Here is a 24,422-nt window from a genome sequence, read left to right as displayed (position 1 = left end):
GCATTGTCAGCAGTATGATGCTGAAAGGAGACAACTGATCAAAAAGCTGGATGATATGAAAGTGAAGTTGGACTTGATTTATTTCGCATGAGCTCTATAAGTGAAAGTTATCAGGCTGTATTTTGGTTTTTAAGGCAGACCCATTTGTTTCGGGGGGATTTGAATATTTTATTTTCTTTCTTTCTTCATTTCGGTCCTCACTCCACACCAGTTGGTAGCGGTAATGCACCATTTTGCTGTTTGCCAACTGCCAATAAACCCTACACAGAAGAAGAAGAAGCTGGAGCGGATTTGAAAGCGCAACGCGCGGCCGCAGCGGCACGAGGACAAGATGGCGGCGGCGTTGGAGCGTAGCTACATCGAGATCTGCGGGTTCGAGAGAGAGGCCGAGCGGAGGCCGCGCGAGCTCACCGCGAATCTGGGTAACACGTGCACTTCACCTGCGCGCCGCTGTCGGCGGCTAGCAGGGAGCTAACAGCCTGACGGCCCGTACCTGCCGGCGTTAGCGTGTTAGCTTCCTGCTAGCCGCGCGCGGCCTGGGGGTGTTTCTGTTGTTGTTTTTACTTCCGAACTCTCACCTGACCAGGTGAGCGCGTAAATCTTCCTCCGTCTCCGTTTAGTGTCAGCTAGCTCCGTTAGCTGCTCACCTGTTGCGCACCTGGTCACGCAGCTGTCACGGTGAACCTGCGCTGATCACGGGGCCTTGACCTGCAGTCTTTGTTGTCTGCGCCTCCGGAAGCAGCTGATTACTGATCTGAGAAACACTGTCACCTGCTGATCAGAGCTTCAGACACCTGCAGGTCAAGAACCTGTTCAAACCGGACTCACCTGTTCTCCCTCACCTGTCTTTCCGGTCTGCAGGTGTGAGCGTGCCACCTGGCAGCCTGAAGTTTCCTGACAGCGCGGGAGCGTTTCACTATGAGGAGAGCGGGAAGCTGCTGTCGGTCACCAGCAACAGGTTCATCCACTGGTGGGTATCAGCTGCTCTCCAGGTGCTCTGCAGGTGCTGTCAGCCGTTCTCTGCTAACACTCTCACTCATGCAGGTCCACGTCCGGGGACTCGGTGGTGCTGGTGGAGCAGTCTCTGGACACCAACTTGCTGAACAATGCCGTCAGGCTCCGCTTCACCCACTGTGCCGTCCTGCCCGGAGGAGTCACCATCCAGGAGACGCTCAGCAACGTCGTCATCCTCATCTCCACCAATCACAGCGTCCACAGGCTGCTGCTGCCCCACCCCACGCGCATGTACCGCAGCGTGAGTAGCTGACGGTGACCCTCAGCCTGCACGCTGTCCTGTGGTGGGTGGAGAAGCCGCACCACCAGCTGCAGGACAGTGTGCGGTTGTTGATTACTGATTACCGTTATCAATTGATTAATGAAAGTGTCACTATGGACACGACGGATGAGTCAGACTTTAAGGTCTGATACCAAACTACCAACAGCCCTGTGAGATTACCATGGTTACCATAGAAACAGTTATCTGTTACTGACCTCGAACACTCCTCTGTGCACGTGTAGGAGCTGGTCACAGAGTTGCACATGCAGTCCATCTTCACTGATGTGGGGAAGCTGAGCCTGCAGGACCCCGCCCACAGCGCCCTTATCCCCAGCTCAGTGGGAACCACGGCGAGTCCCGGCACTGCCTTCGCCTGGCTCAGTTACCACGGAGATGCACACTTCGCTCTGGCTTCTCCTGCTGGAGGCATCACAGTGGTCACCCTGCCGTCGCCCGATTCTCAGGGTGAGGAGGAGTTTCTATGTTTAATGTGGGCGTGGCCCGTTGGGCGGTTTTTAAGACGTGTGCTCACCGTTTCCAGGCAACATGTCAGTGCTGGAGTTGAAGAGGAGCTCTGTGATGCAGCGGCTGTCTGGGTGGATGCCCACGGCGATCCGCGGCGAGCACAGCCCGGCCGACCTCGTGCTCAGCCTCGCCGTGCGGGAGCTGGAAGAAGACTCCTTCATCTTTGCGCTGTGTCAGGACCACCGCCTGCGCATGTGGTCGCTCAGGGTGATGACATCGCACACATGCACCCAAACACATTGTTGACGTTTAACGTTTGAGTTGCCGCGTGCTGACGTGACTTCCGCCCCCTCAGGAGCATGGCTGCCTGCTGGAGGCGGACATGTTGGAGTACATGCCGGCGTGTAAGGGTGTGAAGCGCCTGCCGGGCCACGGTCACCGCCTGCGCCTGGCGTTCTCCTCCACCACAGGCTTGTGCGTCTGCGTCTACCTCGCTGTCCCTCAGCGGGGGCAGTTCACCGTGCTGCAGCTGGTCGCCACAGACAACAACCGCTACAGCCTCGAGCACATCTCCACGCTGTTCAGCACACAGGTGAACGCACGGGCGGAGCCAGGGGGCTGGCCTCGTTTTTCTGTTTGTGGTTACTTCCTGTATTCTGAACCGCTCTCTGTGAGCAGGAGACGCTTGTAGACTTCACGCTGACCTCCTCGGACATCTGGGCTCTGTGGTTGGACGAATCCAACGCCACCGTGGTCAAATACATCAGCTTCGAGCAGTGAGTTGAAATGCCAGCGTCCTCCTGATATGTTCTCCACGTGTTTCCGCCGTCTGTCTCCGCACATGTTCCTCACCTGTCGGCGTGTTTCACAGCAACACGGCGGCTCAGTGGAACCAGGTGTTTGTTCAGCCTCCACCCGAAGAAGAAATCCACATCGGAGTGGACCTGGACCCCCGGGTGAGACCAGTTCAGACCAGTAACCAGTGTTTTAATGAACGGGTAGTGCTGACCATGTGATCTGACCCCTGACAGGAGACGTATCTCGAGGTTCTCTTCTCTCCTCTTCGCTTCACAGCCTCGGCCATCGTGAAAGCCCTGCAGGTGAGAACCTAGCTGTGTGTCTGATTCACTCTGATTGGTTCGCTGATTGATAACTGATTGGATGGTCTTTGTGTGGGTTGCTCAGATCTTTCGGCGAGGCTCGGAGAGGATCTGGGACCTGTCCTGGGAGGCTCTGAGGAAGGAGGTGACGCTGGCTGTTGAGAGCGAGGTAACGCAGAGCGATCTGAACCAGAACAGGAACTTTTCAGACTGTTTTTTTAACAAGCTTCGTCTCTTTCCCTCCTGCAGCTGCAGAGCAGCATCACAGAGTTCGAGTTTTCTCAGGAGGAGTACCGACAGCTGCAGGTGGAGTTCTGGTCCCGGTTCTACTCCTGCTGTCTGCAGTACCAGGAGGTCCAGGCATCTCCTCTGGGTCTGACTGTGAGCCAGCACACCGGGATGGTCTGTCTGCTCCGGAAGGTGAGTGGACCGCCTGCAGGCGTTGCTGCGTGCCTGTGGTTGTTGGCAAAGAGGTGACGCCCGTTTTCGTCCCGCTGTGTTTCAGGGCTTCCTGTCATACCTGCTGCCGTGCTTCGCCGTGGATCACCTGTACCTTTCCCACGACCAGTACCTGCTCTCAGAGGAGGAGACGCCAGTCGCAGAAGGTAAAGAGACAGCCAGTGTGTTGGTTTGACGGTTGCTGCACATCCTGATCTCACCTGTGCTCACCTGTGCTGTCAGACCCGGAGGCGGGGCGGGATGTCCTGCAGCTGGTTCAGTGCCTGCGGCTCATCAGCGACACCGTTTCTGCAGAGATGGCGTACGAGATGGAGAAAGCTCTGGAGTACCTGCAGGCGCCCGAGAGAGCGGCCGAGCTCGTCCTGGAGAACCTGCTGTGCAACGACAGGTGGGTCACATGACCCCCGACGTACTTGTTTTAAATTTAGGTTGTACGTTAAAGAAAAGCATCCTGATGGTTAATGAGCAGGAGCTCAGGTGTGCTCACAGGTACAGAGAGCGTAGAGACACTTTGAGGAGATAATCACTGAACATCCTCAGGAAATAAAAGAACTGGATCCTTCAGTGAGCGCCGCACTTCCTGTCGGTCCTTCGGTGATGATCGGGGGGGGGAGGAGCTAAGTTTCCTTTGAAGTCATAACCACAGGCAGCAGTGTAACTTTGTTTTCACGCGTCAGACTTTCAGAGGGTCGCAGGCTGAATTTACCGGGGTCGCTGCTGGTGATTTAAACACGTGGCGTCTGTCCTCCACAGTGATAACGTGATCGTGGATGTCCAGAACAAACTTCAGGATGTCAGAAACCCGATGGCCGCCATGATGGTCCTGTTGAGAGAGATGGACCTGGAGACGGACTCCGAGGTCGGCGGGGACGGACTCGTGGCGCCCGGTAATACCCTCTCGGTGAATGAAAGTGCGACCCCGCTGTCAGTCGCTTCAGTGTGCCCTGCGCCTTGTCTTGCAGGTCAGAGCCTGAATTTAAGGATCGGCCTGTCTCAGCTGTACAGCGGCAGCACGGCGGTCTCTGTCGTCTCCCAGGCCGTGTGTCACATGGCCATGACCAGAGCGCTGTTCTGCAGAGACCTGCTCATCCTGCAGAAGCTCTACCTGCGCTTTGGAGACAATGTACGTACACACACACACACCGTCACCTGCTTGGTGATGATGGGAAGGGAGAACTCCCTTTTGACAGGAAGAGGTCTCGGCTTGTCTGTATGAGACGGTCAAGCCTGAATCAGGGGTACAAGGGGGATTTGAAGGGCTTCTGATTGGCATGTGGTAATTTTGAGAGGTTACCTGGGGGCCGAGGACCTCTTTCATGTGACAGCGCACTGCTAGAAGCTTCTTGTATCCAAGCAAACGCTGTCCGGAGACATCCGAGAGCTTCTCACCATCACCTGATCGTCTTTCTCCTCGGTGTGTTTATGAGCCACACGTGTGCAGCTCAACAGGTGTGTTTGTGTCCAGGTGTTTCTGGGTGGGGGGGCTCAGCTGCTGCAGCTACAGCAGGACCTGATTCCTCGGACCTCCCAGCTCCTGTCCTCCTATCATCTCCTCAAACATGTCAGTCAGAGCCTCGCCTCCTCCGTGCCCATCAGCACCATGTGAGCACTAATACACGCAGCACACACAGCTCTCAGGTCCGTAGCAACCACACTGAGCACTTCCTGTTCTGATGTTTCAGAGACGCCAACCTGCAGCACCTCACCGTGTTGGAGCTGTCGGACACGCCCACCATGACCTCTGGACGATCAGGTCTGCTCTGTTTGCGTGTTTAGCTTTGATTTGTGATGTGACGTCAGGGACGACGGTCCTGGTCCGTGTGGTTTTTAAAGCGTGTGCGTTTCCTGTCCCGCCCCCGCAGCTCTGAACCCTCAGACCGTTGTGGAGCTCTTCTACCAGACGGCGGCTCGCCGACTCATCGTGTCTCAGCTGTTCTCGAACCAGCAGGGCGGAGCTCTGCTCGTCTGGACTGACGTGATCTCTAGTGTGGTGCAGCTGCTCGCTCAGCTGCTGTATCCTTCATCGTGCCCTGATTGGGCTCCGCCTCTTCACGTTAAGTGAAACTCGCCAGTGGTCTGTGGTGTTTAACTTCCTGTTGTTCCCTAACTGGTCTCTCTCCCAGATGGCCCAGTAACCCTGGCTTCCAGTTCCCAGAGTGTCTGCTTGCCAGCTGTCAGTACACTCAGCTGCAGGTGAGGATTCCTCCTGCTCCTCCTCCTCAGGTTCAGAAGCTCCTCTTGGAAAGGAGGTGTTTGTAACAGGGATCGTACGGGTGCTTGAAATCCTTGAAAATGGCTGATTTTTGGGTTTGGTACTTAAAATGGTTTCATTCACACAAATAACAATTAGACTGAAAAGAGTTCTCATCACTGTAATTCCAGTTTTGTTTTTTTTCCCGGCGTTGTGGGAGTTTCTCTAACAAGCCGATTTGTTCACATTTGCACACCTGAAAGTTTGCGATGTGTTGAGTTCATGCACTACATGCATGTAAGGCAACCTTTTAACAAAAGGGGAACAAAGGTGTCGAAATCAGCCGAGGATGATTTGCTTGTTACGTCACTGAGGTCAAACATGTGCTGGAAAAGCTTGACCTTGTAAGTGCTTGAAAGTCCTTGAATTTGACCCTGGAAAGACACGTGAACCCTGTTAAATCCAATAACCTGCTGCCGTGTGATTGGCTCATTCGATATTGTACAAGAAGCAGTTGAACAGGTGTGCCTAATCATGTGGCAGAGTGGCTTTAACAACAGTCCAGATGTGCACAGCTGTAACCGATGAACAAGTCCACGTGTTGTCCCCCTGCAGGAGTACGTGCGTCTGATTGGTCCGTGGTGCCAGGTGAACATTGCCTCTTGTCGTTTCATGCTGGCTCAGTGTTACCTCGCCAACGGTGAAGGCCAGAAGGTGGGTCACCATGGCAACCTCATGTCCTACAGGCAGAGTTGCTCGCCATAACCTCACTTCCTGTGTGTTCTTTTGTTTTGCTCCTTTTGTCAGGCTCTGCGGTGCTTCCAGGAGGCAGCAACGGAGGTGGAAAAGGAGGAGTTTCTGATGAGGTTAACTGGTAGCGAGGATGAAGACGCCGCAGTCGCCCCTGCTACACCCCGACTGCAGTACTACAACAAGGTAGAAGGCGGAGATTCTGAGGTTCCACCTGACGCTGATGGTCAGAGCCGGCGAGGACAGGAAGCAGCAGCATGGCGTGTTTTAACGACTGTGCATTTTCCCCTCAGGTGCTGCGTCTGCTGGAGGACGTCGGTCTGCCCGAGCTCGTCATCCAGCTCGCCACTCTGGCCATAACGGAGGCCATCGGCGATGTCAGCAGTCAGGTGAGACGTGGCGGTCTGACGGCAGCATGCCGGCACGCTGTCGGTGCGTAAACTGATCTGATGTCTGTGTTCAGGCGGCGCTGTGGACGCGGATATTCAAACATCACCTGGACCTCGGACACAACAGCGAGGCATACGACGCTCTGACACAGAACCCCGACGGCAGCATGTACGCACGCACGCACACACACACACACACACAGGTGGAGGTAAACGCTCTATGTTGGCAGTCAATGCTAAAGGTCAAAGGTCGCGTGTCTGAGCAGGTGTCTCCCTGTATCTTAGGCAGTTGGACTGCCTCCGTCAGCTGGTGGTGGTGCTGTGTGAACGCTCGCAGCTGCAGGATTTGGTCAACTTCCCCTACGTCAACCTGCACGACGAGGTAACGTGACCTCTGACCTTTTGACCCTGAAGTTTTAGTTTTACAGTTGTTTACGTGAAGCTAAAACAGAAACCAGATGGAGCGGCTGGGTTAGGTCGAGGACGAGTGGTGGAGTTGTCTCTTATGAGTGGAGGTGGAGGTGGGAGTTGGTGTAAAGGTGAAACTACGTATTCACCCTTGCCTGAGACCATGAAACGAGCTTCCTCTGAAGGACGTCCTCCTGGCTGAGGAGACAAGAGGAGATCCGAGGGTGGATGCGGAGGAGGTGAATGCATGGATCCAGAAAAGGAATATGTGGATCAAAGGATGATGGTTTTACTTTCAAATAAGGACGCAACTGAGCTGCAACACATCCAGGCTTAATTAATTATTGTAAAAGTTCACCACTGCCCACCTCAGCGGCTTCTTCACTTGGGCCTCCACCCACTCTGCTTCTTCTCAGTCTGCAGCTTTACCTCCTCCGGCCTGAAACAGCTGCTCTGCGCATGTTGATGACTCCATCAACATGCGCCATAGCGGTTTAGTCAAAATCTCTACCGTTGTCCAAATTTATATTGTTATGTTGCTCTGCGCAGCTGGTTTCTCCACCCGCGCTGCGAGCTGTACTGGCGGGTCAGAGTGAGGCTTTGGTGGCCCTCGCAAACGAAATGCATCCATGTGTGATTGTGACGTCTGAGCATGTGCTCGTCACCTCGGGGCTGAATCCTTCGAAGGATCCGGCCCACCTGGTCTGCGTAGCCGCAAAGACCGGAAGTGCGAGGCCGTTAAATTGGACGGTCTAGCCTGCGATGGGTGGCTTCTGTTGCCTAGCAACTGTGACATAAGCAGCTACAGCTGTGGTGGACGGCATGTTGGAGAGAAATAGAGAAAATCTTTATTTGACATCATTTGTTTGACTTTTTCTTTCACCTCAGTGTGATGCATCTGGGAGAACGTCACAGCCGTACAGGAGTCCTCTTGGCCAACAGTCATAAGTTTAGTTCGTAAAACCGTTTGCTAGTGTAGCCCAACACTAGTCTCATTCATTCTGATGGTACAAATCAGGGGTGGGCGGTGTAAACGGTACAAACAATATGAATTTGGCCAACGGTAGAGATTTTGACTATACCGCTATAGTGCATGTTGATGATGTCATCGAGCTGCGCCTGTTTTGGTCGAAAGCATTGCAGCGGCTGCAAACAACATCATCTGTAAATTATGCCAGGCGACAGCCACAGCAAAGAGACTAAGCACTTTTGGAATATGAGGAGAGCCACAAACTGCGCTTCCTTCACTTCTGTGCCATCGATTCATTAATGCTGAATTCTCTCGCAGCTGCTCTGTTCCCTATATAGCAGCTAGCCCAACTTCAGTAACCCTACAAACGTCACTGCTGTTTAGTTTTCTGTCTTCATTTATGTTGGAAGTGATAGCAGAGATGTACGTTTGGATTCTTTCAGAAATCTCTCAGTCAGAACATGCTATATCATGTTTAGGTGGAAGCTAGCGAGCTAACTTCCTGCTAACTTCTAACTCCGTTGAATTTAATAAATCCTGTTTTCATGGATGCCTGGATGTTAAACTTAATTGTTACACCTGGTAAAGCAGCAACGCTGATCATTTTATTGCAGATGAAAGAATTTAGACAGTTTTTAACTCTCAGTGATGCTGCAGTGTTCGTGTGACTTTGGGACCTGAGTGCTGACCTTTGACCTCTGCTCTCAGGTTGTCAGCATCATTGAGTCTCGGGCCCGGGGACTCGACCTGCTCACCCACAACTACTATGAGCTGCTGTACGCCTTTCACATCGCTCGCCACAACTACCGCAAAGGTCAGTCTCCCCCACACACACACACACACACACACGCACGCACGCACGCACGCACGTCTGTCTCGTTTATCCATGTGTTGTGTGTGTGTGTGCGCTCAGCTGGGACGGTGATGTTCGAGTTTGGGATGCGTCTCGGTCGGGAAGTTCGAACCCGCCTCGGCCTTCAGAAGCAGGTGAACTGTTACTTGGCTGCTCTCAACTGTCTACGCCTCATCAGGCCGGAGTACGCCTGGATCGTCCAGCCGGTCTCCGGGGCAACGGTACACACACACACACACCGACTGAATCTGTGTGACCTGTCCAACAGTGTTGTGATTTTGTTTTTTGTGGGGGTTTTTCCTGCAGTACGAGCGTCCAGGTGCGTCTCCGAAGAGAAACTCTGACGGAGAGTTTCCTGCTGAGCCAGGTGAGTTAAATCAAACACACCAGGGCCTTTAGACTTGAAGTCCCACCATTTTCAGAGTGGATAAGGCTTCTGTCCAGGCAGGTGACGCCCCCTGGTGGCGAGCTGCTGTAACCCTTGCTCTGCTTCCTGTTCAGTCAAGCGACAGGTGGATATCCTGGAGGTCAGAGACCTGGAGAAGGAGTACATCCTGTCTCGCAGCCGGCTCACCCTCGCCCAGCACCACCCGCCCTCCGCTGCTATCGCAGGTACGCTAATGCGCGCACACATGTGTATTTATATCCTTGTGGGGACGTCTCATTGACATAATGCTTTCCCTAGCTCCTGACACTGACCCTTACCCTAAACCTATCCATAGCCTAATTGTGACCCTGACACTAAAACCACATTCTGAGTCTCAAAAATGCTTCAAACTCGTGAGGACCCACGAGGGCTGTTTGTCCCCACAAGTATAGTAAACTACCAACTTTTGGTCCCCATGAAGATGTTAATATCCGTATATACACATATACACACACACACAGGCGGAGCTTTACAGTAAACAGGTGACCATGTAACTGTGTGTAGGCGGAGCCTCGGCGGCAGAGCTGCTGGTCTTGCTGGTTCAGACGGGACTCTTTGACTCTGCGCTGGTTCTAAGTCGCACCTTCAACCTGAGCCTGACACCCGTCTTTGAGGGCCTCGCCTTCAAGTAGGTCCACCACCGCACGCCTCAGCGGCGCTCTCCGTTTACGGCTTTGTCTTTTTCACCTATTTGTTTACCTCGCACTGTTTTCAGGTGCATCAAGCTGCAGCTTGGAGGGGAGGAGTCTCAGAACGAAGCCTGGAGCTGGTTGGCTGTTAATCAGCTGTCAGTTGTCAACACCAAAGAGTCCAGGTGTGCTTCCAACAATCACTTACTGATTGACACTTCTTTGTTTATCTGCAGGAAACAGACGCCCGTGGACCTCCATATAACTAACAACAACCTCCTTCTGTTCGCAGCACCGCAGACGAGGCGTGGCGTCTCCTCGCCTCCTACCTGGACAAGTATCCTTCCACCAATGGGCAGCATCACCGCTACGTCATCCACAAGCTGCTGTCACATGGTGTCCCTCTACCCGATTGGCTGGTCAAAGGCTACAAGGTGAGAGCTCGGCTGGTGAAGAGGAGTGGGCGGGGTTACAGGTAGTAGGGCTGCACGATTTTGCATAAAATGAGAATCACGATTTTTTTGGCTTAGAATTGAGATCACCATTTTCTTTTCCAGTATAAATATTTATTGCACTTATTAACTGCACATCAACTTCGTAACAGTTGAGACTGAACATAAAAACAATAAATAATAGTTGCGGGACGGCACTGTGTAGCGTTTGTCTAGGGTGTTGATCGTTTTCCTAAATCCCTCGTTTTGCACAGTGTTGATGGAGCCATATCTGTGGTCAGGTGATAAGTGATAGCCTCCGTAATGTCTTTGTGCCTGCGGGAGTTCGACGGGTATAGGGAAGCGCTGTATAAGGTTCCCGTTATTGATGTTTGGGTGGTTGACCGGGACGGATTTTCTCCTGTCACTTTCTCGTCATCCCTGACGTGCTCTCCGTTGTTTTTCCCGCTAATTTTAGCATCACACGGCACAGCTTCTGTATCACGTCGTATAAGGCTCCGCCCTTGTCATTTGTTGAGCAGGAAGAGTGAGCGCTTGTTTTCATGCAGAGTACGTCCCGGATCAAAATGCGCTACAATTGTCTTTTCTTTTTTTTAAAAATCGTTGTCATTTGGAAATGAGATCGCACATAAGTATGAATCGAGATCGCGATTTTCTAACGATTAATCGTGCAGCCCTACCAGGTAGGGTTTGTTTTTTCCCACCATGCCACTCTGTTTCAGCGCGTGGACGCTCCATCTCTGCTGCGCCTCCTCCTGAATTTTGACCTGCTGGAGGCAGCGGCAGAGCTCGTGTTGGAGTATGTGGACGCCGTCCTGGGGCGTGGTCACCAGTACTTTGGAATTGAGGTAAAAGTCACGCCGACATGCGTATCTGTGACGTGTCGGTGCTGTTTTAACGCCTTTCCTTTTTACTCGCCTTTTTCAGCGGCCGCTCTCTGCCACGTCTCCCCCGGCATGGCTGCCGTACACGTCCATCGACCAGCTCCTGCAGGCGCTGAACGAGACGCAGACCCAAGGCGCCGTGAGTCACTTCCTGTTTCCTGTCAGTGCACTTGAGTGAATTGAGACGCGCACATGTGACCTGACGCTCTGCACTTACTGTTTTGTTTTTCCAGCTTTATAACAAAGTCCGAGACAAATTAGACGAGTACCATCGCACCGTGGAGCTGATGAGCAGGCGGAGACTCGCCACGCAGGGCCGGCACTCGGAGTGAGGCGGCCGTGTAAATATTTTATAATCTGTCATCAGTTTTGTACTGTTGTGTTTTTCAGATGTAAATGTGATGAAATAAAGTGTTTTCTAAGTTTGAGTCGGTCTCACACATCAATCATGTGACCTTTAGACCAATGGGGTCGATCAATATTCATCATATTGATCACCTGTTGCCAACAGTCCTGTGGAGGGCTAAAGGTGTAGATCTGCAGTGCAAAGCGTGAGCAGCGAGATGTACTCGAGTATTTGATACTGGGGTCATGTTTAGGGTGTAGGGTCAGATGTGTGGGGTGGATGAGTAACACACCTGTAGGTTACAGGAAAATAAAAGCAGGTGAATGACAGATTAGCGCAGTAACAAACATCTGGATTCCACCGACTCTGTACAGCTTCCTGTCCCACAGCCAGTGAATGGATGTGATTGGTTGAACAGGTATTGTCAGCACACGTTTTCAGCATTCTCTCCTAAACCTGCTGCGCTGAGGTCATACAGGAAAACACCTGTGTGCTCAGGTGCAGTGATGCTGACGAAGGCCAGGTTTCATAGTTCTTCCTGTGTAAGAACCAGGATGGGACTGAAGGGCAGGGTTTCATTAAAGTACTACACCGTTCTCACAAGATAAAAAGTGGACAGACTGTCTAAATGTAAGAGTTGCTTTTAACACTGCAGATCCCACAGACAGCAAAAAGTAAATCTGAAAAGCTGAAAGTCTGCACTTCAGTCACATGTGGTGCCTTCATCAGTCATCGCCAAACTGCAGATCTTCTCTCACTGCTGCACCAGAAACCCGAGTTCAGACTAGTGATGCGCGAATCATGAACGAGTCGTTCAATACTCATGATTCACAAGCCCAACTGACTCACTGACTCATCCCTGTTGCTGTTAGCAGCAATGTATTAGCTTATAATTAAAATTGTGGAGAAAAACACAACATCCAGTATCGTAACAAAAAGATTTCTGCTCTGAACTGGAAGAAAAAACCCTGAGTAGAAGCTCACATCAAGACAATAGCTCCTCGGTTCACAGTAGCATCGCTCTGCTAACATGCTAACAGCACATTTGAGCTACTCACCCCCTCCCTCCTGGCTCACAGCTTCTTCTTCTTCTTCTTGGTTGGCAACCAATGTTAAGGCGCATTACCGCCCCCTGGCTCACAGCTCAGTGGACATTTAGATGAGAAAATATATATTTGACACATTTAAGGAAAATACTAATAAAATAAAAATAAACAAAATAAATGTTTAAGCAATTTTGATAGGAAATTGCTTAATTTTAGAAATGTCTTTACTCTTTTTTGCTCTTAAAATAGTTGTTTTCTTTTAGAATCATTCATCTTAGCAGTAGGATTTACGTGAAAATGTACATTTTTTGCACTCTCTGGTCGACTGACTCAGTGAATCAAATGACTCAAAAATTCGATTCACTTTGGTGAGTGACTTATTAAAACTCGATTCAGTAAAAAGAATCAAATTTACCATCACTAGTTCAGACATTTAAATGAGCTAAACAGACTCCTCCCCAAACAGGCTCTGCAGTAGAAATAAAACCAGACTTTTATTGTGGCACATCTACTGTACATGTAGAACATAAGTGACTTACAGCAGCACGTAGTGACTCGTATAAAAGGCTAAATGGAATGCTTTGTTCAGTAATACTGATTTGTACCATATAAGGAAGTCTATTACATCATCAGCACGCCGCCTCCAGCAGAGGTATGTCATCATCAGTCTGTCTGCAGGAAGTGTCCGGCTCATGGAGTCCGTGTGCGGCTCGGCGTGGAGCCCAGAGTAAAAACGGGGGAGGGGGGGGTGTCACGCCGTGCTTTTGGTGGGCAGCTCCGTGCTGTTGTGTCTCGTCTTGCGTGACGTGCCGTCGTCCCGCGGCCGCGCCTTCTGTAAGTTGGACATGGCAGCGGTGCGCTCGATGTCGATGAGGGCATAGAGTTCGGTGCGGCGGGTGGGGGTGGTGGGGGGCAACGGCGAGGAGGGGGTGCGCGGTGTGTGGGGATTGCTCCCGTCGGAGGTGCCTTTGTTCCCGGCCCCGCTGTCCATCTCCACCTCGATGTAGTTGAGCGTCTTGGGCGGCTCGCTGTGGCCCGACACCAGCGGCCGGCGGAAGTCAAAGTTGAAGATGGTGGGCCCATCAACGCGGCGGCGGGCCGTGTCAGGCCGATGGGCGCTGAGCGGCGCCGTGACGTTCTCTGTGTTGACGTAGTTGTGCGAGGACTCGAGCGCAGCGGACAACGGGTGGGAGTAGGAGTGGTGCAGGTGGTGGTGGGCATGGTGGTTGTAGCCATTGAGCGACGGCGTTTTGGAGCCGCCGCAGCTCTTCTCCTCGTCCTCGGAGCTCGGCTTCCTCGCCTCCCACACGGGCGGAAGCGCTGGCAGGTTCTCATAGTCCAGCAGGGCCGTGCGCCGCTGGGCCGAGTTATTGACATTCTGCAGGTCGGGTGTGAGGGGGGGCGGGCGGTGGCGGCGAGGAGCCGACGAGCCGTTGGAGTGCGTGGCGGCGGGTTCAGGCTCGGTGGGCTTCTCGCCGTGGCCGTTAGTCTCTTGGTGCTCGGCGGCATCCTTCAGCGCCTTCTGCCGCCGCTCCATCAGCTGCCTCTGAACAGGCGTGGGGCCCAGCACAAAACGCACGCCTTGTGGCTCCAGCAACACCTGTGGCTCTGCTGGGGTGGGCGTCGGTGGCGGTGGCTCCCCGCGGACCCTCGGAGGGGGCGGAGGCGTCGGCGGACACTGAGACTGTGGAGAGGTAGGGCTCTCCAGCGGGGTGGTGACAGTTAGCGGGCTCGGCTGCTCCTCCAGGAGCCCCGTGGTGTTGACGTAGGTGTGTACCTGTGAACAGATAGATAGGTGAGACCCAGTTACCTACAGGTCACCATACTGACAAACTTTAAAGTGACAGAAAGCTTCAGGAGCACAGAAAACATCTGGAAACGATCACCTGAACCCTCGGACTGTCCAGGTGTGTCACATCTCTCATTTATTTAGATGACGAGCAGTCCAAGTCCTCCAGGTAAAGCTAACAGGTCAGAGGAGTGAGACACCTGTACAATCATCAGTGGTCCCCAGGTGATCTCTCAGGAGAGTTTTCAGGTAGCAGATTCCTTCAGCTGGACTTTATGTTCTGCTAGTGAAGATCAGACCTGTGTCTACCTGATCTAAAAACTGATGGGTCAGCACTGCAGGTTAAACTCAACGTTTTCTTCAGGTGTTTGATTAAAATGCAGGAGCTACTGTTAACTAAGGTCTGAGGTACAGATTGATGTGGTCGACAGGTTTCTGATCGATTTCTGTACATTACTGTGTTGAAACTAACTGACACAATGCTTTTCTAATGAGGGGTCATTTCAGCCTATTGGTCAACATGATAACATCACAGTATCTGATAAAACCTTCAGGGGCTTGAGGTGTACTTGTGTCAGGTTTAATGGGTCACTATATTGTAGAAAGAGTTTACCAGCAGTCTGGGGCTTTTATTGTGAAAAGCAGATGCAGGAAGAAGCCGTTCTCTGCTTGTGCATAGAACAAAACACTTCCTGTGCAGGTGTATTTTAACCATGCTCAAACGTGACTGGGCAGTGCTGCTGAAAGTGCACACAGAGCTCAGGATGTCCCACCCCCGACAGCGAGGATCGCAGGTGAGACTTACCGCTTCATCGGCCACCAGCAGAGGGTGCGTAGACTCCTCCCCCACCGACGGCAGCCGGGTGCTCGCCACAGACGGGTGACGACTGGATGGGTGAGATGGTGCCTCGCCTACAGATGGGATCCGCGTGACACCGTTTGGCACAGACGGCACCGAGTAGCCAAGAGCTGCAGCCAGAGGGGAAAGAGAGATGGGAGGAGTTTAGTGAGTAAGCATGTGACCTGCACCTGTAAACGTCACATGGTAAAAATACACTAACACCTGAATTTCATGTTGAAGGACAGGACTCTCTTCCAGACACTCTAAACCAAGGCACAATGTACATTTCAATTCCTTTAATTTTAAATATGTTTATATTGTCTATCCTGTAAAATAGTCAGATGTCTATTCATATTAATGTACAGAATTCACCTGCTTGCTGCTACTTCTGCACATTCACCCAGTGTATATACTATATGTCTGTGTGTGTGTAATATATATATATATATATATATATATATATATATAAATAAAAATAATGTTCTTCCTCTACACCCCCCCCCCCAATTTTTGTCGAGGAGCGTGTCAGGCTACATTTCACTGTGTGTTATACTTGTATAACTATGCATGTGACAAATACAGAACCTTGAACCTTGAAGGCTTTAAGATATTCAAGCCTCCAATCACTGATCACCCTCCTGACAGCACCTGACCTGGTCTCCAACAGGAATTGACATGAACCTTCACTTCATCTAACAGCCACCAGAGGGCGACACAACACAGATTTGGTGCTCTCTTTCCCTCCCCACATGTCATTTCACTCCACGGTTGTCAGGTGTTTTTACCTGCAGGCGTGAGCGCCGCCTGGTGGCTGGGTTCCAGCACAGCCTCCTCCACCACGCTGATGCTGTGGCTGTGCATCACCTCCTGCAGCATGTTGAAGATCTCCTCAGCGCGAGCACACTTGAAGGCAAAGATGCCTGAACACACACACACACAGGTTAAAATGAGCACCCACACCTGGTCAGGTAGAAACAGCCAGGTTTAAACTACAGAACACTGAGTTTGAATTAGGACAATCAAACTGAGCTCAGGTGAGTCCAGGAGGAGGTGGAGCTTACAGGTGAAGTCACAGTGAAGGGTTCACCAACAGCAACAACATTAAGAACACTTACAGGTGAGATCAGTAACAGGTAATCTGGTTACTGTGGTTACTATGCTGCACTCTGTCAGCTGCAGCCTCACCCACAGGAAACAAGAAGAGAGATGAGGGGATCGGTCTAATCTCTGAAGACACAAACAGCTTCCTGCCCAAGGAGGCAATCAGCAGGCAGGAAACAAGCCAATCAGAGCTGAGGAAAGTTTTTCTCATGTCACTAGCACGCTATTGTGGTGGGCGGACCCAGAGTCATGCTCTGGATGAGTGATGCTGCGACTGAGCATTTGCAGAAAAATGCACATGATCTACAATCACTGAAGTGAAAATTTAGCTCCTCCTACATCTAAGAGACGTTCCTACGATGGACGCTGAGCGGTGGGAGGAGCTGCTGATCAACTATCAGAATGATCCAGATCAACTGGTTTTCTATTGATCTGGATCATTTTGGTGGTTCTGCTGACTCCTCACAGGAACCAAAGCCAGGTGGATCACGCACCACACACACTGCAGGCAGGTTTTGATCCACACGCTCTTTCACCGACAGCTGATCAATACTGATCGGGGGCGGGGCAGGACAAAGGACATTCTGCTGAGACTTACTAGGCCACCTGACCTAACGGCCCCTCCTACACCCCCCTCCTGACAGCGAATCATAGCAAGGCAGAGACCAGAAACAAGAAACACCTTTAATCAACACACACACACACACACACACACACGATCTTGTGGTGACCTCATTTCCTGTTGGCACACACGGATTCTTACCTTGGCCCGTCTGGCAGCGGCGGCCGCTCTCGAACGAGAACAGGTTAGAGTCGTAGCCATAGCGGCGCAGGCACAGATAAGGCCACCTGACGTCATCGCGGCGATGGGTATGGAGGACGAGCTCGGCGTCGGTCAGCTCCATCACTCCCGAGCCCAGTTCGTTTCCATCGTCGTCCACATTGATCACCTGACGGGCAGAGAGAGAGAGAGAGCGTCATGACCTCTGACATTTCACGCCTTTACCGGCACCACACCCAGTATCGGCACACATCTGCAGAAATCAGTGAATCTTAATCCTGAGGATGAGTTTAACGGAGCGTGCTCTGTCTTCATGCTGAACACAAGACGTGAACTTCTCACGGCCTTGTGTTCAGAAGCAAACAAACATCTAATGCCACCTACAAACTGACGGAGGTCGTGCAGCCTGCAGCTGCTCATTTAAGCCCGAGGACCTTCTACATCACAAACATCTCCACAGACTGAAGTTTTATTTAAGCACCACATGGCGGATCTTTGTTTACTATGCAGTGAGACAGCAAACGTAGCCCGTCATGATCACCCAGTTACTGCCGGTGTCACTCTGTGACATCACATTTCATTCTGTTAGCTGCAACCAACCACACGACGTTACAACTATGTCAGTTTGTAAGAGCAGCGCTCAGTGGCGTGAATCAGCATATGTGCAGCGTTTCATGTCCCCTTTAAAGGGACAATGCACTCAAAAATTTGGATAAGACCACTGTGACCCGGAGAACCTGCGCCCTCTCAATGAGGCGGATATCACCTCCTGCCTGCTGGTCATAAATTATTGATGATTTGAGCAATCAGAGGACGAGAACTTTAACCACGTGACCTGAAGACTCTCCTCCCTTTTCTTAGATCAGCTGATCTCTGACTCATTTCCCAGCATAAACCCGTTTAGACTTACAGCCCATTGCTGTTACAGCTGTGGGAGCTGAGGCTCCGCCCACAGCCCAACCTGCTCACCAATCAGCCACCCTCACGTGGAGACACGTCGGCAGGTGTGCAGCAGGGCTGTGAGTAATGAGCGAGCGACGGGACGTGTGGGCGTACAGGTGAGGCAGGCCGGGGCAGGACTCACCTTGAATTTACTCTGATGATTATCTGGAATCGACTCTTTCTCTGGACAGCTTAGGCAGCTACCCATGGCTTCTTCAGAGCACCATCTGATGTCTGCAGCAAGGAGAAGGCACGTGAGGAAACATGGCAGCACCCAGACGACGCACGCACCCTGCTCCCCGATTGGTGGACTCACCTAGATCCTGCCTCCGGTAGCCCTGCTTCCATCCTCAGAGCCGTCAGGGGTCAAACAGGAACAGCAGCTCTGCACAAGAAACAGCAGGTGAGGCTCAGTGCACCAAAATAAAAGATCACACTGCCCTCTGACATCACTCTGCATCATCAACAGTCTCGGTTTGTTTGTTTTTTGCATTATTTTGTCTGATGATTTTCAGGTGACATTTGGTGTTAAAGAAGAAGTTGATGTTTGGCATTTTGCGCCACACTTCACTCGTGTTACTGTCACCTTAATAACACGACAGGCATTCATGAGGACGCCAGATCGCTTTGATACCCTGACCCTGTGACCATTGCTCAACGCTTCCTCATTTCTTCTGTCCAGTCTGACGATAAGGTGCCGTGACCTCTGACCCTTCTGTTTTTCTGCTGCCGTTTTTCTCTTTTGTCATAATAGTGCTCCTGTTAATTAAACAAATTATTTATGTTTTTTTAATATAAAAAAACATTAGCTGGCTTTTGGGATTGTTACGCAGTCTCCAGTTGCAGCACGCCACTTCAAGCTGCCGCTGCCGGATTACTCTCAAAGACAAAAACGCTCTAAAATCATCCTTCCACAAAAAACTGTTTAAAGAGGCTAAAACATAGTTCAATGCTCGGATCAATGTCGGCTCAATCACCGATCGCAGCGTGTCTCGTTTTCAGAGCCGTCACACAGTCACTGATGTGCTGGCAGAGGGTGCATCACACATCCTGTGACACTCTCAAACACAGCATCGGTCTGCGCTTTCATGCGTCACAGAAATCTCGATCATTACTCCTGAAATCATTTTTGCTGCTGCTGTAATGACGCCGCTCTGATGATCCAGGTTGAACTGTTTACGTCTGACGGCTGCCTCTCATTGGTCCGTCACTTTCTTTGGTCGTTGCTCTTAATGAGATTGGATTTTAAAGTTTCTTTTCATTCAAATGAATTCTTTAATTCCTTTTCATGATTTTATTGGATGGAGGAAAACTGTCAAATTAAAAATAATCAGAATTCACCTGTTTAGTTTTCTAAACCTGAGACGGTGCTTTCTGCAGACTCACTGGGAGCTGCAGGAAACCACTGCCAGATCCAGATTACGCAAGTGAAGCTCAGTTTAACAAATGAACTTATTATTTTACAGCTTCAGCGTGTGAGGGCGTTCAAGGCTTTACTCACTCACTTTAATCATTTGCCCGACAGACAGCCCCGCCCGCCCCGTGAGCCGGCGCCTTCGCTTGCGCTGGACTCAAACAGGAAACGATTATAAAGCCGTCATTTTTATTTACAGGTGGAAGCAGCGACCGAACGCCGCATAGCTGACACATACGTGTCACTGTCCAAGAAAAGGGAAAATGATCTTAAAACAGCCTCTGACCAGCTTCAGAAAAGAAAATAAACTTTACCTAGCCTTACCATAGCTGCTTCAGTCATCAATAATCAATAACTAGGTTTAGTTTCATTGTTTTCAGCTGCAGAGCAGTCAAGTGTGTCTGAAATCATCAGCTCCACCTCAGTGCGGTCACACTGGGTCAACCCACCGGGCGATGGGTCGGCATTTGTTCCATTTAGCAAAATTCGATGACCCTTCATCTAAAATCTGACACATGAAGATTAAAAACATCTACACTAATCTGAGCGCATCACAAACTTTTACAGCTGATTTTTATGCTTTTATTTTGAAGGTCCGAGTGACTCTGTTTACTTTCTGTGGGTTAAACGTGCTTTAACGAGTTTCGGCGTTTTGAAGTTTTATCCAAAGCAGGGTTCAGATTCGGGGACAGATCAATATTCAGACATTAATGCAAGTTATTATCAATAAATCTAAACATGACGACGGGGACACGCGAGCCCAAAACATCTCACAGCACTGATCCATCGGGTAAGCAGAAGGTTGGAGGTTCACACCGTCTTCATGTTGGCGTGTTAGTATTTTGGCCTTTTCCGTGGACCAATTTACTGATTTATTTTTTTTCTATTCTTATTTTATTTTTGTGATTCACCTTTTCTTCCCATCTCCTGTGCTGCAGTTAATTTTCCTCAGTGTGGAATTAAATATAACGTCCATGTTTATGTAGAAGTGACATGAAACGTCTCACCAGAGTCCATTCACAAAAACAGATTATACCTGGCGGGAAACTCAGCCACTTTTTCACGTTTCACTGAATTACCTGTGATCCAAACAGACCCTGCGTCACAGCAGTAGGGACAGGGGCAGACCCGGAGCTCACCTGTTCTCTCAGGTAAAAGTCCTGTTTTCCTGAATGGTGTCTGGTGAAGAGTCGGGGTGAACAGCAGGAAACCACGATGACAGTCTCCTGACCTCACACTGTTTTTCCTTTAATCTGTCACTCTACAATCAATCTTCAAAGCTTTTTACAACCGCATGTCCCAACATTTAAACATTAAAAACCTTTAATCAACTAATTATCTGATTAATCAGCCAGCTGTTTCTCTTCCAATCAGGTAATTAACAATGATTAGTAATCAATAAATGGATGAAGTCTGAATTTAAATGAAAAAAAAAAAACGTTTTTTTTACTGATTAGAAAATACTAAGACTGGCTGATATTGATCTGACTGATTTCACCCAACCCTGTCAGTCTGATGGGTTTGATGTTAAATTAAGCTATAGATGAGGAAGATAAAATAAAATAAACTGAGGAACGAGGATTGTAAATGTCGACATCCTAGAGTTGATCGATCAATATAAGAAATCTCAATAACCTATAATAATCAGCTAATCAATATTCCAAACCCCCACAGATCCTTTGACTCAGTCGTTCAGATAATTATTAGCCTGTTTATCAATAAATAACGAAGATAATTTCCTGCCAGAAGAGTTTAAACGGTTCCCTTATAGAGCACACTGATTTTTGAAGGAAGGTCTCTGGAGCAGCTGACTGATTAATCAATAAAATAACTGACAGATGATAAGATGAAACTGGCACCGATTGATTAATCGATCACTGACTGAATGAAAGCAGCCTGATCTTTGTGTTTCTGTCCTTCCTTGTTTTGAATCACTCACTCAGAATGCGTGTGTGTGTGTGCGTGCGTGCGTGCGTGCGGGGGGAGGCTGAAAACACTGACTTATTACTTTACCACAGTGTGTGTGAGATAATGGCCCGTGTTTCTTTCTCTCTGGGTCACAGCCTCTCCCCGCGAGGCCGCGCCACTCTCGCCCCGCTCTCGGTGAACTTTGTTGGGCTGACAAACTTCGGTGTGTGGGTGTAATGGCAGCTAGCAGCACGGAGCTAAGCTCAATAAGCTAACCGTGATTTCAGCTAATTAGCTCGGGGCTACACACCGACGCACTCCGCCCGCTCGTTCCCACAAACATCCAACAAACAGCCCGGGACAAAGAAACATACTTACGGGGCTACTTCGCCGTGTCCGATGGGAGCATCCAAACCGCGGGACGCCCTTGGGGCCGCTCGGCAGCTCAGATTGGGGCCGAGAAGACGCTGGGGCAGCTAGCGTTAGCCGCGGCTACAGCCGCAGATCCTCCATCTTTCCTCTTCGCCGCTGAGCGCCAAAAAACAATTACAACTTCTTCCAGCCGCCGCTAACGCTGCTGTCTGCGCCGATTAACCAGCGGGAAGCGGCTCAAACCCATCGACGAGCCTTCGGGGTACTCTGCAGACTTCCCCCGCGCGTCCTCACACACTTTTTTCGCCTTTAAAACACTCTTTGGTTCACTCACAGCGTCCTCTGTTCGGCCTCACTCCGACAAACTTCCGACACTTCACAGCCTTGATGTGGAAAGCCCGCCACACGGCGCATGCGCGGCCTCTGGAGCTTGGGACAGCCGGGGCCTCTCCCCGCCAGACGCCGAGACACACTGCAACTAAACACACACACAGCTACCAAAACACACACACCTAACCATAATCTAACTGTGATGCTAAAACCACATTCTGAGTCTCAACAATGTCTTCAAACTTGTGGGGACGGGCACTTTGTCCCCATAAGGCCTCTTGGTCCCCACAAGCATAGTAGTGTTCCAATTTCTGGTCCTCACAACAATCTAAACATGGCACACAGACACACACAAACACATGTCAGGATAACAGTGTAAGTGATCAAAAGTCCTACAAATTTCTCATAAAATCCTGAAATAACTCTGTAACAGAAAGTGTCTGACCTTTGACCTTTGGATAAGGACAAAGGTAAAAGCACGTGCAGTTCAGCGTGGGCTTAATGGGGGTGGGGGGTTGACCTGAAACCTTGGTAGACAACAGTGAATTCAGCCGGCTGCTTTGAGACAACCACGGATCGATTAACAAGACCAAGCAGGAACAAAACCGCTCTTCAGACACGCAGAGATCCTTAAACCTGCGTTCTGTCTGATGCCCAGCAAGACTCCTCTTCGCCTGCTTCAGGTGTGAGCTGCAGGTGGTAAACAGGAGATGGTGGGTTTGAGTCCCAGTGACGCTGAGGGGGAACATCTCACAGGCAGGAAGAGTGCTCGCACAGATGAGGTTTCTTCTTCCTCATACCTGAGCTTCAGACCAGAGTAATCAATATCCTGCTGATCATTCTGAGGTCCAGGTTTGAACTAAGGTCACATGCTCTTTACAAACATCACACGCGTGCTCTGATCTCACTGACAGTAACAGTTATTATAAAACTTTTATATGAATTATTTACATGTAATTTAGTTATTTTGTAAAAGTCACTAAATCAGACCACTGATCAGAAATGATTCAAATATTATTGATAAATCATTAAACCAGTTTCATTCCTCACGCTGTTACTTTATTAAACTGATCTGATTTTAAAATGTTAATTTAATAAGGAAACTATAATCTTCTGTCTCACTAGCATCATATTCTTATGGGCAGAATATCTTTAGACTAATGAATAAAAAATATATTTTATTTTATATTCATGGATATAAATCTTCTATTTTGTAACAAGTAGAATAAGATTTTTATTTCAGTCTACACTCTGCAGCAGATAACATCCTTCTGTTATTTTTTTACAAGGTTCTTCGCTGTTATTTTGGGCTTTTATTGTGAAAAGCTGGGACAGGAAGAATCCATTTTTTCACATTATTATAACTAATCAACCTTCCTATATTGATCAAACAGCGGTGATCAAATAATCCTCAGCTGATATCTGTTTGAATCGCACGACTTCAGAGAGGGAAGTTTAAATTTTAGTCTTATTTTGGAAGCTTCAGCAGAGTTTTAATCTGGGTTTATCTCCTTCCAGAGGAATCTGGATTTACTCAGCTCCTCCTGTCAGATCCCTGTTCTCCACCAGTGCTGGGTCTAGAACCAGATCCTTGTGGTTGCAGGACGTTGGCGTCTTTAGCGCAGTGTCAGTGGAGAAGAGGCGAAAACCTCCTTGGCCGTGATGAGCTGATGATACAGAAGGTAAAAGCTGTGACTGAGTTAGGACATGAATGCTGTTTGCGTCCTCTGAAGGAAAGGAGCTTCAGTGCTTCCTTTCCAGTATTTAAGTCTGAAATCATTAGCCGTTTCCGGCCCGGGTCCAAACTTCGCTTCAAGTCCCAAAGTCGAAGAAACACTGCGGCACCACTGAGACTTACAAACTGTCTAAATCAGGGGTCGGCAACCTTTCTGATGACTAGTGCCATTTAAAATTTCCTCAGAAGTCAGTGTGCTGTATGATTGCATTAGCAATCAATTTAATAACAACGCTCTATATTAACAGTTACACACTGTATAGAATAACTTTATAGATTATTTGTTGGCAGATGTTGGCAGCTATCAGCACCATGCAGGACAGACGAGCTCTACAGAGGATTGTGCGGTCAGCTGAGCGCACCATCCGCTCCGAGCTCCCTGACCTGCACTCAATCTACAGCAGGCGGTGCTGGACCAAGGCCAGGAAGATGGTGAAGGACCTCAGCCATCCCAACAACAGACTGTTCTCTCTGTTGAGGTCAGGAAAGCGATTCCGCTCCCTGAAGACCAACACAGAGAGACTGAGGAGGAGCTTCTTCCCGCAGGCGATACGGTCTCTCAAT

The 24,422-nt window shown here is 50.0% G+C and overlaps 2 protein-coding genes across 2 annotated transcripts; one reads left to right on the top strand and one right to left on the bottom strand.

Moving 5' to 3' along the window:
• Nucleotides 1–264: 264 nt before the first annotated feature.
• Nucleotides 265–11,681, top strand: nup160 (nucleoporin 160). Its single transcript, XM_004571547.5, has 34 exons — nt 265–422; nt 862–970; nt 1,045–1,255; nt 1,519–1,741; nt 1,818–2,008; nt 2,097–2,333; nt 2,420–2,517; nt 2,613–2,697; nt 2,773–2,841; nt 2,927–3,010; nt 3,091–3,261; nt 3,347–3,446; nt 3,523–3,688; nt 4,054–4,187; nt 4,263–4,423; nt 4,766–4,902; nt 4,983–5,053; nt 5,163–5,313; nt 5,424–5,493; nt 6,107–6,205; nt 6,299–6,427; nt 6,535–6,630; nt 6,705–6,799; nt 6,916–7,012; nt 8,717–8,822; nt 8,922–9,082; nt 9,168–9,228; nt 9,363–9,473; nt 9,793–9,916; nt 10,004–10,102; nt 10,210–10,351; nt 11,092–11,217; nt 11,297–11,392; nt 11,487–11,681. The coding sequence occupies exons 1-34, from the start codon at nt 332–334 to the stop codon at nt 11,583–11,585; spliced, it is 4,200 nt and encodes a 1,399-aa protein (XP_004571604.1). The 5' UTR covers nt 265–331; the 3' UTR covers nt 11,586–11,681.
• A 1,434-nt stretch (nt 11,682–13,115) lies between these two features.
• LOC101482686 (fibroblast growth factor receptor substrate 2) lies at nt 13,116–23,134 on the bottom strand. Its single transcript, XM_004571545.6, has 7 exons — nt 21,800–23,134; nt 18,416–18,484; nt 18,242–18,333; nt 17,140–17,326; nt 16,061–16,195; nt 15,240–15,403; nt 13,116–14,422 (listed from the first exon to the last, which is right to left on the bottom strand). Exons 3-7 carry the CDS (start codon nt 18,305–18,307, stop codon nt 13,397–13,399), a joined length of 1,578 nt encoding a protein of 525 aa, XP_004571602.3. The 5' UTR covers nt 18,308–18,333; nt 18,416–18,484; nt 21,800–23,134; the 3' UTR covers nt 13,116–13,396.
• Nucleotides 23,135–24,422: the final 1,288 nt, after the last annotated feature.

The sequence above is a fragment of the Maylandia zebra genome, linkage group LG7 (genome assembly GCF_041146795.1).
Source record: "Maylandia zebra isolate NMK-2024a linkage group LG7, Mzebra_GT3a, whole genome shotgun sequence".
NCBI lineage: Eukaryota > Metazoa > Chordata > Actinopteri > Cichliformes > Cichlidae > Maylandia > Maylandia zebra.
Note: the sequence above shows the minus strand (reverse complement) of the source record. Positions and strands in the feature narration are given on the sequence as shown.